Genomic DNA, 16,707 nt, shown 5'->3' with positions numbered 1-16,707 from the left:
TTCATACTATTCATACACAAGGGAGCGTAACATAGTTCCTTTCTTTTATGTGTGCAGTGGTCGCATCACGACGTCATGTTCATACGCGTTTTTCATATGCGTGGGTGTTTCAAAACGGTGATCACTGTGAAATGTTCCTGCCGGGCATTTATTCCGGCCGGGCATAGTGTTTACTACAACACCAAAAAGGATTATTTATACAAAAAAAAAAAAAAAAAAAAAGCAGTATTATTGAAGCCTCACATTCTATGTTAATGATCGCCAATGAGAATCTACTTTTGTAAGCGGTTACATTTAAACCGTCTCACAATGTTTTCAGTAAAATAATATAAATAAAAAAAAAAACAATATTGTAGATTTTCTAAAATCTTGGCAATTTTCTTAATTTTTTCGAAATTAATTTGGAGTAGATTTTTTTTAGTGCTTGATTGTGTGAGTAACTAATTATCTTTTCTGCTGAAAATACATTAAAACAAACAAATATTTCTTTTTGTGTTTTTCTTATGGACTCATATCACCCGCATCCCTAATGTTCCGACAGAAATGTCTGTTCATCCATTTTCCAATTGCATGCGTCGGCTCATCTATTCCGTTGCAGGCTTTCACATACCGGGATTACCTTTTTGTGTTAGCCTTTAGGACTATGCCTTTTCGTCCATAAAGTCAATCCTGGATCATTAACTGTCAGCTATGTACGAGTTTTTTTTTTTTTTTTTTTTTTTTTTTACAATAGACCATTCCTTAGTCCATGCGTATAAGGTGAATATTGGTATCAACCCTTTACAGATTTTGATTTAATTAAACTAGGGTTTATGGTATGGCCAAACATCCTGTTCTTTCCGTTTATTAGTGTCATTATCTTTTTTTTATGACAAAGCCAGCTTGGAATTTATACGTCAAAGAAATCGAAGTAATTATTATTTTTTTTTTTTAGCGTTAAAAATGCCCAAGATTTGTTAGTTCTGCTTCCCCCAAACACACACAAAATTTAGAAAAAAAAAAAAAAAAAAAAATGGGGCGAACATTAAGGGTCGTCACCAGTGCAGAATGCAAGAACAAAATCCGTATGGGAATTAAACATAGTTTTATGTTGTTTTTCTGATCTATTCTTAGATAAGGAATCATTTGGATTTAAAATCCACTTTGTATTATGCATACAAACTTGAGAAAAGCACGCTTAAAATGTGTAAAGATTATCTGACTAATCGAAATCAAACAAGACCCCCCATTTGACCTGATGTCGTGTGATTTCGCTTATTCCGATTATGTTGACATATTTAAAGTGTTTTTCTCAAGTTTTCATGCGTAATACTAAGTAGATTTTAAATCGACATGATTTCTAAGAAAAACAATAACGTTAAATCACTTTTAATCCTTATACGGATTTTTTTTCTCATATTCTGTCTGCCCTGACCACGGCCTTTAACGTTTGCTTAAAAAATGATTATATGTCTTTAAAAACGCCTTCTTGCCTTGTGGTTCAGAAGTGGGTTATCATTTTATATTAAATTCCTGTGAAATTGATTCCCCTGTCTAAATTCTAAAATATTTTTTTACCTCCAACTTTTTCAAGCTATTAAAAAAGTAGAATCTCATTAGAGAGATGAGTAGGATTAACATCGGGTTTAAGGCTCCAGTTTTATAAAACAACATTGCTAATAGTAATAATATCCATGTTTGTAAGACCACGAGATGCTATTTGTCAAAATGGTCAAATATTTGGGGGGTGGGGTTTAGGTGCTTGTATCGAAATGGAACTATTTCGCACACATTTTGATGTACTGCCTGGAGAACAACGGCATCCGACTTGACCGACAGAAAAACAATGTGTTATTGCTTTTTCATTACAAACATCTAAAAATAATAACTTCTGTCTCGAACCGATTTCTTTTGTTATGAGCAAGAAAGAAATCATTTTTTAAATTTATTTGTGCGTGCGTGTTGGTTTGTTTGTAAACAATAGCTTATCTTAATTAATTATATAAGTCTGCTACATTATTTGTCAGTGTGCAAACATTTCTTAAAAAGCTACAATTACTGCGTCTTTAATACGTGACTACGTTCGTGGTTCTTTAATTTTTAAATTTTGTTTATTAATCGTAATCCAAGCTCGCATGACATTCGCTTTTTAACAATATGGTAAACAAAAACGTTTCTCTTTTTCAGTTCATGTTTTGAGCCACGCCCGCTGTTAGTTGCATTCAACATCCATATTTTGGCACGTCGGTGTTACCATACTATTTTGATTTGGTAATCGTCAACAACTCTATTTTTGTAGCCCATGTGACTAGATATTTTTTCGCCATTTGTGTGTGCGATTTCGAGTTAAGTGGACGAAATCTAGTGCAATCGAAACAGGCAGGGGGCGAATAAAAACAAAGCGACGTCCAATTTCATTGTTATTGTTCTTAAAGAATACAGATTGAACACGATAAAAGGAAAGAAGAATATTGAGAAGAAACTTTTTAAAACACATTTTTTAATATTTATTTTTATCATTACGCAGCACACATACAGCATTTTTGTAGCCCCCTGTTTTTGGTGACATTTCGTCCTGAAACAAACAAAAATATGTCTACAGAAAATCAGGCCAACGTGATGTGTAGCCCGAAAGGCAAAGAAATACCAACTAAAAGGATCCTGATAAGTGACCCTTCACAGATGCCTATGGACTACAGCACTACCCCCGGGGGTTCGATTTTTTCCACTACTCCTGGAGGTAGGCATTTCTAAATCGTGATCGTGTTTTTGTTTGAATTCTGTTGAAATTTATTTTTAGTTATTTGTTTATTTACAAAAAAAAAAAAAAAAGAAAAGAAAAATGCATATATTTTTTTAAATATAAGTGTCAGCCTCAGGAGGCCGTTCTCCTAGGCATTGTTCCCTCCTTTTGGAAGAAGCAAGTTTGATTTATTGCATATTGCCAGATGTGGGCTTCCCCATTGACCAATGTCGACGTGATTGATCATGGCTAATTTTACACTGTTCCGAAGTGTCCCCTTTTTGAGAATGGAATAATCGCCCACTCTAAACTGACCTTGTGTCTAACATTAGTGCAATGGACGGCAGATAAAGAAACAGGGCACTCTAAATCTATCATGATCAACCCCGTCAACATTCCTCGTTTCCGGCGACCGAGTAGAAATCAATCCCACCCCCTCCAAACGAGGAGGTAATGACTGGGAGAATTGCGTCCTAGGTCCGAATTAAGCCATACCCTATTTCTGATTATAAAACCAAAAAAAAAAAAAACTACCCAATCCAAACGATTTTAATTATTTTAAGTATAGACAAGCGACGATTCATTAAAAATAAATCAATTAATAAGATTAAAAAAATTTTATTCTTATTAAAAAAAAAAAAAAAAAAAGAATAAATAAAAATATTAAATAATAATTTTACAACGAAAATACGGACAGAATATGGGCGGTGTTATTTAAAAAATTTTTTTAGATAGAATTCAATTTTTACAGTATTTTTGTTTATTGAATTAAGTAAAAAGTACAGAATAGTTATGAAACGCCCTCCTCCCTCCCACTCTTAGAATGGGTTTCTAAATAACGTTATTATTTCAGCACGGTCCGTATTTTGCATAAAGTACCCAATTCGTTTAACCTCTAAAAGTTACGTTTAAAGCTATAACATGGTAACGTGACCAAGCATTTCAGATATTATTTATTCATTTTTAATTCAAAGTTTGATTTCGTGTTTTTATTATTTAATTTGATGAGTAATATTTCGCCCTAACTAAAAAGAACGCATGTAAAAAAATTTTTTGTGTTAGTGCAGAGCCGCGCTATTTTTTTAAAATCGTATTTCCACGTTTAATTAAAGTTTTATTATTGTTTTTTTTTTTTTTTTTTTTTTTTTTTTTTAATTCAATTGTAAAGTTAAAGTACAGAATAGGTACAAAACACCCTCCTCTCCTCCATGTTAAGAATGGCTTTTTAAATAATAACGTTATTATTTCAGCACGGATCACTCTCTGCATGAGTACCGAAATTTTTAAATTTAGCTTTGTAATATGAGATCTAGTAAAAAAAAAAAAAAAATATATTCGTGTAAAATAAATACATGTGTGCCACAGAACATCGAAAGAGACGCATATTGAGAATTCTGTAGCTTGTTTTCTCGTTATGTTTTATTTATATATAAATATTTAAATAATAATAATAAAAAAACTCACACAATCTTATATTATGCAATTAGATTAAATAACAATAATAAAGCTAAATTGCAAATTTATAAGTTAACTTTTGTAAATATGGCTTCTTCGTCCCTAGTCAAAATGGCGCTGATTATTTTTTTTTCTCTCCCCACGTGATTTTTGCTTATTTTGGGTCCTTTTTTCAGACACCATTTATGCAAATCTTCAAAAATAAAAGGGAACTTTGTTTTTTTTTTGTGTCCAAAATTAAATAAAAAATATGATTTTATTTTTATAACTAATAAATGTGATAAATTTCCATCTAATTATTTTCTTTTTTCACATTGAAATTTTATTTTAAGTAAATCAACATTTTTTTCTCTTAAAAGTGTTTTTTGCCTATATATATATATATATATATATATATATATATGAGAAAGATGTAAACATAAAAAATAATTTAGCTTTGTCATAATTTACCAATTTATTAAAATCATTAGACACCACGTGCTAATTTCTTTGTAGCAAACACTTCATATTTGTTAAGCGGGCCACGGGTCAAATGTATGGTAAAATAATAAACTATGGAAAAAAATTGTGTTTCGCGTAAATATTTCTCGATTTAAATAATAAATTTCATTTTATTAAAAAAAAATACACTTGCAAAATATCAACATAAAACCTAATTTGACAAAAATAACATTTTCTTGTTTTGTATAGCTATTTTTATGTTTACAATTGTGAATAAATTCATTTTTAACCGATTTTAAATAACAAAAAAAAAGTCATACATAGGTTCTCTATATGTAAACAATGGTAAACTTTTATTTTTCATAGGATTTATTATTCTAGTGAAGGACATTATTTTGCTAAGCAAAGCAATAAACATCAGGTGTAAACGTCATCGATTATTCGGGAGTTAGTCACGTGCTCATTAGGTTTTTGTGCCTTAAGTTTCATCCGTCCTCGCTCCTTGATCTTATTTTTTAAAAATCCCTTTTCTTTTAAAAATAAATTCCTTTTTTTATTTTTAATTAGAAAGTATTTCACATATGTTCGGTTCCTTAACTTCAAAAATAATAATAATAATAACAACAAAAAGCAATTACGAAAAACATCACAAAAAATCAAATGAATTATGAAGTAATGTTTATATTTTTAGTGTTTCAAATTTGCGTTTCAAAAGATCTTCAAGACTATTATTCGATTTGTAGTTTCCAAATTCCACGAAAGCACTCGTTTGTTTGAGTCGGTATAGCATCGTTACCATTCTAAAACTATAAAACACATATATGACATCACAGTGTATTCTTGAGTCTTCAATTTTCAAAGTCAAAATCGATTTTTTTTAAGAACGTGTTTCTTTTGCATAGATTATTTAAGAGTTTAATTAAAAGTCCTGTTTGAATATATTTCTATATTTTTCTATTAACTAATGATAATTTATATGAAATGAAATGTTCATATTTTAGGCATTTTTTTCATACCCCTCTATTTTTTTGTTGACTATTGTAGAAATGCCCGTTTTTTTTTTTATTACTTTGTTTTCTATCTTAAATGTCAAAGTAATTAAAAAACAAAAACACAAAAAGAAAACCACCAAATTTTAAAATAATTTTGAACGCTAAATATATAAAAACCGATTGAAGCAAGGTGTTTAAAATTTTAACTATTATCGCGTAAAGTAGAAGATAATTTTATGCATGCATATTTTTTTTCCCCTTCATTGATTATTTAAGTTAATTTTTTTTTTTTTTTTTTTTTTTGTCGAATGTATTAGTCGATACGAATTTAGGAAAACTCGTCCCGGGAAAACTCGTCTCGGGAAAACTCGTCTCGGGAAAACTCGTCTCGGGAAAACTCGTCCCCATTCGCTAGGTAGGAAAACTGGTCCCGTATTGAATAAATATCGATTGAAAACACATTTTATGATCGTTCTTGAAGGAGATATTGCTTTTTAAAATAGACTATAGCCCCCCCCCCCCATAATATTTTTAAAAAATATTTTTATTTGTTTAATGTTTTTTTTTGTTTTTTTTTCTACCTAACTGGCTAAGTTCTTAGTGGTTTCACTTATTTTAAAGCGTTTATTATGTTCATACAAAGTTAATTAAAAAATTTTTTGGTTCTTATTTTAACGATGTTTTTTGGAGTCATAAAAACAATAATAAAAAAACAAAACACAAAAATTAAAAACTGGGAGCGTTACTTTTTTGTTTTGGTTTTTTAATTATGATAGTTTTTTGTTGTTATGTTTTCGTTTTCTCTCATACCAAATGCACTCATGCGTTATTCAAAATTATAATTCTATCAATTATCAACATTTATTGTCGTCCTGTCAAATTTTGCAAAAATTAACTAATAAATCAAAAGCGAAATATTTTTTTGGCGCGAGAGATGCCATGTGCTAACAATCTCTCGTTAACTCATTTTTAATTTTTTTAATTTTTACTTCAAAATTCTAAAATCAATCATTCAGAGAAAAAGTAATCACTAAATATATTTATTAATCAATTTTATTGAAAACTCCGCTATCGTTTATCAAGAATTATTTTAATTTCATTTTTTGTTGGTTGTTTTTCCGAGGGAGATATAACCCCCCCCCCACTCTCTAAATTATATTTAAAAAAATATTAAAATTTTGGTTTGTATTACTGTACACATAGATTCGAAAAATAATAAACTAGACAAAATACTGTTAGAAATTCGCTCAATATATATTACCGTGACATAGGTTGACATATATTCGGTGTTTTTTTAATAGTATTTTGTCTAGTTTATTATTTATAACACCTATTCCCGAACTTACTGTGTTTAAGAGAGAGTCGGCACTCGGCCGCTATTTTGAATGTTCCAATACATCGGTAAACACTGTATGTTTTTCGAGCTGAATAAACATGTTACATTGAATAAAAACACGAAAAATATATGCAGTTTGGTAGGAAAGTAACTTATCTTGCCTTTGATAACATTTATTTGTTATATATTTGTTTTTTGACAATTTTTTCGAATCTATGTGTACAGTAATACAAACCCAAATCGATTTTACCCTTTTATAACAACAGTAAATAAGTAAATTCTTTTTATATTAATATAAAAAAATATGCGGTCTCGTTTATGAACATAATAAACGCTTTAAAATAAGTGAAACCACTAAGAACTTAGCCAGTTAGGTAGAAAACGGACACTTAGAAAATCGATTTTATTTAAAAAAAAAAAAAAAAAAACATCAAACAAGTAAAACATTTTTTTTTTCAATATTATTGGGGGGGGGGCTATAGTCTATTTTAAAAAAACAATTTCTCCTTCAAGAACGATCATAAAATGTGTTTTCAATCGATATTAATTCAATAAGGGACCAGTTTTCCTACCTAGCGAAAGGGGACGAGTTTTCCGGAGACGAGTTTTCCGGAGACGGGTTTTCCGGAGACGAGTTTTCCGGAGACGAGTTTTCCCGGGACGAGTTTTCCGGGCACCAGTCGATACTAGTAGCTGTTTTCTTTTACCTGGGTAAAGGGCTTGGAATAAAAATTTCAAAATACACCTAAGTCATGTTCACATTTTTCGGGGTGAGTGAGTCGACGGATGGATTTCTTTTTAATGTCGTTTTAAGCAAAAACAACAGTACTTAATTGTGATTTCGAAAATAGTAATATATCCAAAAATTACGAAAATTCATCGAATAGAAAATTATTTATACTTAAAGTAATTTTTACGGAAAATTGAGAGAAATTGCATTTTCTCTAGATGCAAACACCTTGAGGATTGCGAATACAGAGGACAAAGAATGGCTTTCTAAATAATATCATTTCAGCACGGTCACGGATCAAGAAGTGCAGCAGCACTAGTACCAAATGTTTTTATAATCGATTTTTTTTTACTCGTAGTCATTTTTGTTCAGTAACTTATTTTTACTTAAATAGTATGTTTTATTTTCTGTTTTGTTTTAACATCTTGTTTCGCTGCGAAATATTCGTTATTTTATTGTGTAAGAAAAAAGTAATGGCTGTCAACGATTAAACTAAAGCAATAAATAAACTTTATTTCTGGACAAAATCCATTTAATAGTACGACTAATACTTCCAAATGTTCCGAATAAACTTAAGTCTCTGTTCAACATTGTTTTTAAATATAAAGACTTCGCCACGTTTTTTTTTTTTTTTTTTTTTTTTTAACCTTGTGGTTTCGTGTTAATTATAAAAAGAATTATGTGCACCACGTGGTTATGCTCACCCCCTTTCTCTTCTTTCCTTAAAAAAAACTTCCCGTATTTTTCTACGTCTTGTTTCTCTTTTAGAATTACAGTTAAACAATCAAATTTTCTTTTTACATTTAAATAAATATTTTGCCTTGTCTGTTTTCATGTTGTTTTAGGTATATATATTATTTTTTTTTAAAACATATATAAAATATATATTTATTACTACGGGGGAAACTTAATTGTTTGTTGTGTTTTTTTTTTAAACTCATTTTCAGGCTTTAAACGTTTCATGTAAAAAAAAAAAATGAATTTAAGTCACTTTAAATAACTTACGTGACTAAAATAGGAGTTAAAAACTATTAAAAAATAAGAACTAATAAATTAAAAATATATATATAGTTCTTCAAATAGGATCAACTAGTTCCATATCAAACTTACATTTAGATAGCACTTTATTAAAATTAACTTTTTGTTGTGTGTGTGTTTATTTTAAGAAATCAGACTAAAATAATCGGCACCGCTATTTTAAAAAGGTTTTAAAACGATATGATCTAAATAAAGATTAGATATGTAATTGTTGCAGGACTTGAGCCCGATTTAAGATGACTTGGTAAACTTGGTCTCAAATATCCCATTTTATTGGTCTGATAAGTTTGGTAACAAAATAACTTTTATTTGTTTAAATCCAAAAACCGAAGCAATAAGCATCTGCGAGAAGTTTTAAATATTTCCAATCGATTAGTTTCCAACCTAATTTTTATTTCATGTTTTCTGCACACGAATGAAGTGTTATTATTTTTAAATATCCCAAATTTTTACCTGAGCGTACATCAATAGTTAATATAAACTAGTACTAGTAGAACCTGTATTTATATAAGAAACAAGTAACTTTTACATTAATATTACGAGTGTTGTTCGAGTTTTATTTTTATTTAGTTACAGTAGCCCAAAACACTCATTTATATTTGACGCAAAGAAGCCTGGAAACTAAGATTCACGTCAAAATAGATGCATTTTCGTGCTGCCGTAGTTTAAACATGGCGACACCCGTCCTTCCTCATGCTTTTTATTTTAAAGATAGTAAACGATCGCATTTTTATTTATCATTTTTTTCTTCTCTTATATTCCTTAATTTCCCTTCAATTTGAATCCAAAGAAAGCCAATTCGTATCAATCTTTTTATTTTCCATTTTCAACTTTTAAGACTGTATTTAAAACGTACTGATTCTTTTCAGTAATGCTTTTTAAATGATTGGCCGAAATTATTTGCTGAAAGTGTTTCAGTAGGGTTTTATTGTTTCAAAACTTATAGTTGGGAAAAAATGGTTTGAAATATATATATATATATATATATATATATATATATATATATATATATATATATATATATATTAAATACATAAATTTAATAGTCTATGCAAAGAAAACCAAAATAAAAATTAAAAAAATAAAAAACATAGCCGATATATGAGTCAAGGGTGCTTGTTAATATAGAGTCGACAGATCGATTAAAAAAAAATATGTCGTTTTGAGCGAAAATAATATTACGGATTTAATTGCCATGTCAAAAATAGTAATATATCTAAAAAAAAAAAAAAAATTAAGAAAATGCAACGAGTAAAAAGTTGCTTATAGGTAAAAGTAACTTTATGAAAACTGGGTAAAATTGCATTTTTCTTAGACGTTATAAAATAGACTGAAGAGAGGACATAACTCGGAACGAATATTTTAGATTTGTTATTCATGGCGTGTAATATGTGTTGTTCTATAACGATACTTTTTTACTAAAAACGCAATATCAGTTCTACTCATTGAATTTTCTTAATTTTTGGACATATTACTATTTTCGACATGTACGACAAGTACGTGATATTGTTTTTGCTTAAAACGACATATTAAAATAAATCGACCCGTCGATCTTAACAACCGCCAAATCAAGAAAAGCAATAATTTCAAATTTGTTTTTATTTTGCAAATTAAAAACCTCGACAGATGCAGGCAAAACAATCTAGGTCTTTTAGAAGCCTTGTCGGATCAGGAAGCACTTTAAGAATGGCACACATTTTTATCAACCAAACTTCAAATCGTTGATCTGCAGTAGGTCAAAATTATTTTTCAAATTTAATTGAAAAAATATTTCAATCCGAAATGCAGTAATAGTAATGACAGTAAAAAGTAAAGGTTATCTTGAACTTTTCAGCTTTAAGATAATTGCCATTGAAACAACATTACCACGTGAAGTATGGTTTTATAACAATTTGATTGATCATTAAATTATTGGACTAAATTGTTATAAAGCTATAACTAATTTCGTTAACATAATGTTCTTTCAATGGCAGCCATGTTAAGGTTGAAAAGTTCTAGATAACCCTCGAAATATTAATATTCATAGTTCCAAAATTTACTTGTAATTCTGTTTTGTAACCCGTACTGTTGTTTTATGGCAGATATCGGACACTACTAAGCCACGCCTCTTTTCGACTGAAAAGTACGGATGCACAATAGTGAAATAAAATACAGATAAAAAAAAACACCCGAAGTTTACTAAATTTTCCAACTTGTTTTAATATTTATTTTAATTCTATTTACTATTTTATTAACCTTAAAAGGCATTTCTCTTGCCAATTTATTAAAAATATTTTTAATATTTCATTTTTCTGTAAATTAACGTTAACATTTTTATGAATAATAACAAGCTTTTTTATCGGCAAAATGTTGATTCTCCAGATAAATGTAATGTTGTATTAAAAAGAAAACTTTTGAATTAAAAAAAAAAAAAAAAAAAAAAAAAAAAGATTCTACATCAGAATTTACGCAAATTTATCCAGTATGCTTGTTTTTAAAAGATAAAATAAAATTTCATCGGTGGAAGGTCTCGGTCGCCATTTTCAGCATTTACAGTCGAGGGGCATAACTCAAACTTTTGACCTTAATAATGACGAAAATGGCGACCGACATTATAATGTTTTCCTACACCTGGGGACCTCTAAAATGGTGGATGGGGCTGTGTTTATTATAGCGTTGAAGGAGTTCAAATGCAGTAATTTCATCAGAGCACATTTCTGTGGAAGTACTTTGAAAGCAAACACATGATGCATTGATGCAACATTGCGGTGATGGGACATGGATTGGAGCTTGCTAGACAGTGTGGGACGTTTTAGATGAAAGATTCGTTTTTTTTTTTTTGCGCTCTCTGTCTAGGACTTATCGATGGTGCATGATCTCAGATGTGATAATACTCAGTGTATGATATAGGATACTGACAGGTGCGGGAAGTTTCCTAGCTTGGTTAAAGGAGTTATTTATCTCCCTTCCACGGCGGGAAGATGTGATACAAGGTTCAGAAAGTTGGATTGAAGAACCAGCACCTTATGGTCTGCAAAAAATGCCTAGACAGCCCGTTGACATTCTCCAGTAGAGGCGCCTCAGGCGATTAGCAATGAACTAACCTCTTCTTCAAGGGAGAAGGCAAAGCCTTGGGGGTAGACCTATTAGAACTGCACAGGACCACTGTTTACAGGGAAAACGCAATTTAAAAAATGACTTAGACTTTGGTCGAAGATACTCCCCCCCTACCCATTAGAGGGAATCTACTTTCTTTGCAGCAGATTTGGCATTATTTTTATGTTTAGGAAATATAAATGTTTTGTCATATTGGGAAATGGAAACATTTACTTTTCGTTTGTTTTAATTGCTATTTACGGCATGATCACGTTGACACACCTATTCTCGCCATATTACCAAAGTTACGCAATGGTGAGCCTGATAGGTTACCATTTGAGAATACTAGGCGCTCTCCGCTTATCTCAGCATTGTTTCCATTGAATTTATACATGCAACTGGAATTAAGTGTCGACTCAAGAGCGATGTGGTTGGCGATTGCGCAACTCTTGCCACAAACATTTCATATTGCAGGTACCTGTCAGTGGGTATTCATTCATAGTCTGTCAATACTGAACGGAATTGCTATTTAAGTTCTTCAATAATTCTGTAGTGAAATCAAGTCTGTTTAAGAAATTATAAAGATTCAAATTTATTTATTAAAGGTCAGTTTTTAATGTGGGGGGAAAAACACATGAAAAGAATTATATAAAAAAAAACAAAACGATCGAACGAAATATGTAAGAATCGGCCGTTCAGTTTCGCCTCTTTTAAAAAACGTTTTCTTTTTTTTCTTTAGACTTGGAATCGATTCAGATAAATTATTTCACAAATCAATTTTATTAAAAAAAAAAAATAAAATAAAATAAAGCAAAATCGATTTCAGCCAACATTTCGAAATAAATGTCAGCGTTCCATTTCACTCTTCACATTGTCAAGGTTGTTTTATCACGTGGTCAACTTGCACGACGCTGATTGGTTGAAAGTTATGAGGTAGAATTACAGATGCGTTTGTTTACCTCTAAAAACAATTTGTTTACAAAGTATTTTGTTTACTTGATGATGATAATAATAATAAGAGTACATATTTATCATCTAAGCTGCTTTATCTATTCGATAATAAAACTGATTTATATCGCTTGTTATTTCGTAAGAGTAACTGACCCAAATTTAAGCTTTGATATGCTTTTAAAGTAAGATGTAATTAAACTTAAGCCTCTTGAACTATGTGAGCATTAAAAAAAAATTTTTTTTTCGTTTGCTTAACTCGCTTTGCTATAAAACTGTTCAATGTCTACTTGAATCCCCATTTAATTTGCCTTCCCACAAAATATTTTCATGAGGGGAAAATCCAGCTCCCCATTCTCAAAATGGGGCATTCTGGATTGGGACAAAAATAAAAGTTGCCTCAGTCTAGAAGGATTTCTTTTACTAACTGAAAACAGAACGGATGAAGTATAGTATTGGATTATATACTACACTTTGATCCTAAGCAAAGACAACTGAATCTATTTGTCATTAAGTGGAGAAAGGAATTGGATAATCAAATGTTAATTTTCCTTTTAAGATATTAAATACAGCAAAAAAATTAATTTTTGTACAAAAAAGTGCTCAGTACTTTATTCTAAAAATAATTGGATACTTATCTCCATAAAGGCAAACTTAGACACTATATTTACTAGATACTACACTTTTGTTCACATCCATAAAAACTGTGCGAGTTGATGTTAGTTTCAAGTTCATGTATTACTTTACACTAGCGTGCACCTATTATCCATTTACCTAATTTTTGGAATCGGCAGTACATCCATGTGATTTTTGGAATATGACATCTAATGTCAATGTTGTACATCATAAATATATTATATGCATCTTTTTTAACAGAAAATGACATCATCACCGGAAGTAAACACGTCAGACTATCATCCCCCCCTACTTGAAAAGAAGGAGGAGATTATGCCTGGGATCTCATTAAACACTCACCAAATTCATTAACTCACATTTAGTATAATCCATATATTAATACGATAGCGTGTATGTTCTTAAATGCCAATGAAATTTGCCAGAAAGCGTGACACACAAAAGAACACACACTATCGTATTAATATATAGATGTTTCTATATTTTCCATAAGGTTATTTTTTGTTTGTCAAACGTGGAGACCTTCATCATATTTAACAGAGAAATGTATATATTAGCAGACATTGTCTGGATATCAGATATGTAAATCGCTTTATTGATCTAGTAGTAGGAGATTCCCGTTTTGCTGGGATTGAATCGGAAGTATTATGTCTTTATTTTTATTTTTTCACTCAGCCATATTATCTTATTTTTTGCATTTTATAATGTTCAATTGTTAGTGTTGGGCCCAAAGATGTACTCGCCATTAATTGGATAGGGAGAGAGTTTAGGTAAACTAACATTTCAATAAATTTCTTTGAGGCACACCTGGCGTTTCACAGGAATGATTGAGACTCGTATGTACTCTAATTTCCAGCTATCCCATATAATCATTGAAAATCTTTTTATACTTATGCAGTTTTGTTACCGCAATGAAGTCAAACTTTCATGAGCATTTCCAGGTAGATAAGGGAAAGAACCAGAATATTCCGATAAGAACCACCTGAAAACAGAAAACCCAAATAGTTACTTTAAGGAGAAAATAATTAAAATACCAATGGTAATGTTAAACTTTTACTTCAACAAGAAAACAAAGACGAATTAAAACAACAAAATATTGAAGACTTTTTGTTTTGTTTTTGTTTGTATATGTGTTTTTTTTTGCTTTTATTTTTACGTGAATGAAAACAAGCAGTAATGAGACTTTATTTTTTTTTTTAGATTTTTATATTATGGGGGGCTATTGTTATTATTTTGAGGGGGGCATTGTTCTGATTTTTGCTTTTTGTGTGTGTGTGGAGGGAATTTTTTTTTTTTTTTACATGAACGAAAACAAAGAAAAACAAAAATGAGACTTGTTACTTTTTTTTGCAGATTTATTAATTTTTGGTGGTCATATTCATGATTTTGTTTTTGTGTAGAGAACATGGTGGTTCTGCTCAGATTGGTGTTTTTCGCTTGGCTGCGATAAATTCATTTTGTTAATTGCCTGTAAACTTTGGCAAAAAATTTATTGAATTGAAAAATTCATTGAATTGTTTTCTTATCTACTAGTTTGAATTTGATTGGCTAAGCAGCTCAGCATATTCTGATTCTTTCCGTTATCTGCCTGGAAACGCTTGTGAAAGTTCAGATTTATTGCAATAACAATTTTTCATGAATATGAAAATTTTACATGAGTTAAAAAAATAATTTCTTAGTATGTATGCGCTATGCAAATGCATGCACTATGCAATATTGTATCACCTGTGGTCAAAATGAAATCTACTTCTACAAATATGCTGGTCTATATGGTTTCAGAATATAATTATGATTATGGAGGGAAAAAAAACTTGAAATTTATGTACAAATAGGAATTACAACTATTGCTGTTATTTCTTAGATGTTAATCCAATGGAACGCCAATGATTATAAAATAGTGCTCAATAACAGGAAGAGTTTTATTGCCCAGGGTTTTACGTTGCAAGTAAAACAGTCACATTTGCAAGTGAGTTTTCCAAATGACAACTATAAATAATAAAACACTTATCTTTTTTCAATTGTTTCTTTCACTGACAATTTTCCAAAAGTGAGTGAAAAATGTCTTTTCAGCCATTATGTTTTTAAAAACGAGCAAAGTCAAATTATTTAAACAATAAAAGATTTAAGAGAACAATATACTTTTTTTTTTCTTTTTTTTTTTTAAAGAAAGGCTATTTAAAAAGCATCTGAAGAAATTTGAATGTTTATAAATCTTCAAGTCTTAACAATTCTGTGTATATTTAGATTTTAAAAAAGATACAGAAAAACTTATATTTAGATTTAAAAAAAAATACAGAAAAACTGATATACGTACTTGTCATGGAGCGGAGATGTCATTCCAAAAATTAAATTTGGCTAATAAATAAAAATATTTAGTTGTCAAAAGTCAGCTAAAGGTAAATTTGTCCATAGAGTCCTGGTTACTGTATAATTTTCTTTTTATTTATACTAACATTATTGGTTAAATATGTGCATACATGTTTCAGCTGTGATTCCTTTTGAAATCCAACGTCAGCAGTCTCAAGTGTTTTCCAATTCACGTGTACGTTTTTTTTTGTTTTTTTTTTTTTCAAAATGAAAACTTTCTAGTTTTTTTTTGTTTTTTTTTCAAAAGTGTCTTTTTTTATTGTTGTTTTTTTATAGAGGGAGAAGGAGAATTTCATATCCTATGTTATAAAGGTATTCAGTTTATTTATCCATGGTGATTCATACATATAATTTTATCTTATTTATTTTTATCGTATTTTCCCCCCATCTCTTGCTCTCTAGATTCCTTCTTGATTCTATTAGACATGTGTATGTTATGATGCATGGAAGTGGAACTTTATGATGTATGGCAAGAAATAATATGAAAGTGATAAAATAGATTTGTAATATGAGTTTTAAAGACAGGCTTAGAGTTGATGACCTGAGAGGAAGATTAAATCTGGACGCTATAGTTGGATATGTGAAGAAGAGCAGACTTCTTTAAAAGAATGGTCAGCAGATGTAGAGCAGTTGACAGGGAAAGGCTCAAGTAAACAAAGGAGGAAATAACAAGAATTGATTCTAGAGAAAAAGGAATAAATAAAAGCTTGGCCAACAATGGATTTTCTAAAAAATGACCAATGCATGCGAGCACATGAAACGAATGTTAAACTGAATGTAATGATGATCTGCCAATTATGTATAAAGTACAACACTTGATAGCATCAGGTTGTAGAAAGTTTTTTATGTACTAGCAGTTCAGCCTGGATTTGCTCGGGCCTATGTACTGTTCATAACTTGCCCTACGTGTGAATACACTTTATGTAAGATTTCAAATGTTTGAACCAAAATTTGTCTGAGTAACTTCGTA

At 30.1% G+C, this 16,707-nt stretch overlaps 1 protein-coding gene across 1 annotated transcript in view; it reads left to right on the top strand.

Moving 5' to 3' along the window:
* Nucleotides 1–1,724: 1,724 nt before the first annotated feature.
* The window catches only part of LOC145293283 (eukaryotic translation initiation factor 4E-binding protein 1-like), a 70,544-nt gene continuing 55,561 nt past the window's right edge, over nucleotides 1,725–16,707 (top strand). The window contains exon 1 of the mRNA XM_080139885.1: nucleotides 1,725–2,719. Coding sequence (XP_079996011.1) covers nucleotides 2,572–2,719 — 148 coding nt within the window. The 5' untranslated portion in view covers nucleotides 1,725–2,571. The remainder of the gene's footprint in view (nucleotides 2,720–16,707) is intronic.

Source organism: Euprymna scolopes, chromosome 14, assembly GCF_053919585.1.
Source record: "Euprymna scolopes isolate OS-2025 chromosome 14, ASM5391958v1, whole genome shotgun sequence".
Lineage (NCBI taxonomy): Eukaryota > Metazoa > Mollusca > Cephalopoda > Sepiida > Sepiolidae > Euprymna > Euprymna scolopes.
The sequence above is the reverse complement of the archived record's forward strand: the minus strand, read 5'-3'. Positions and strand labels throughout refer to the sequence as shown.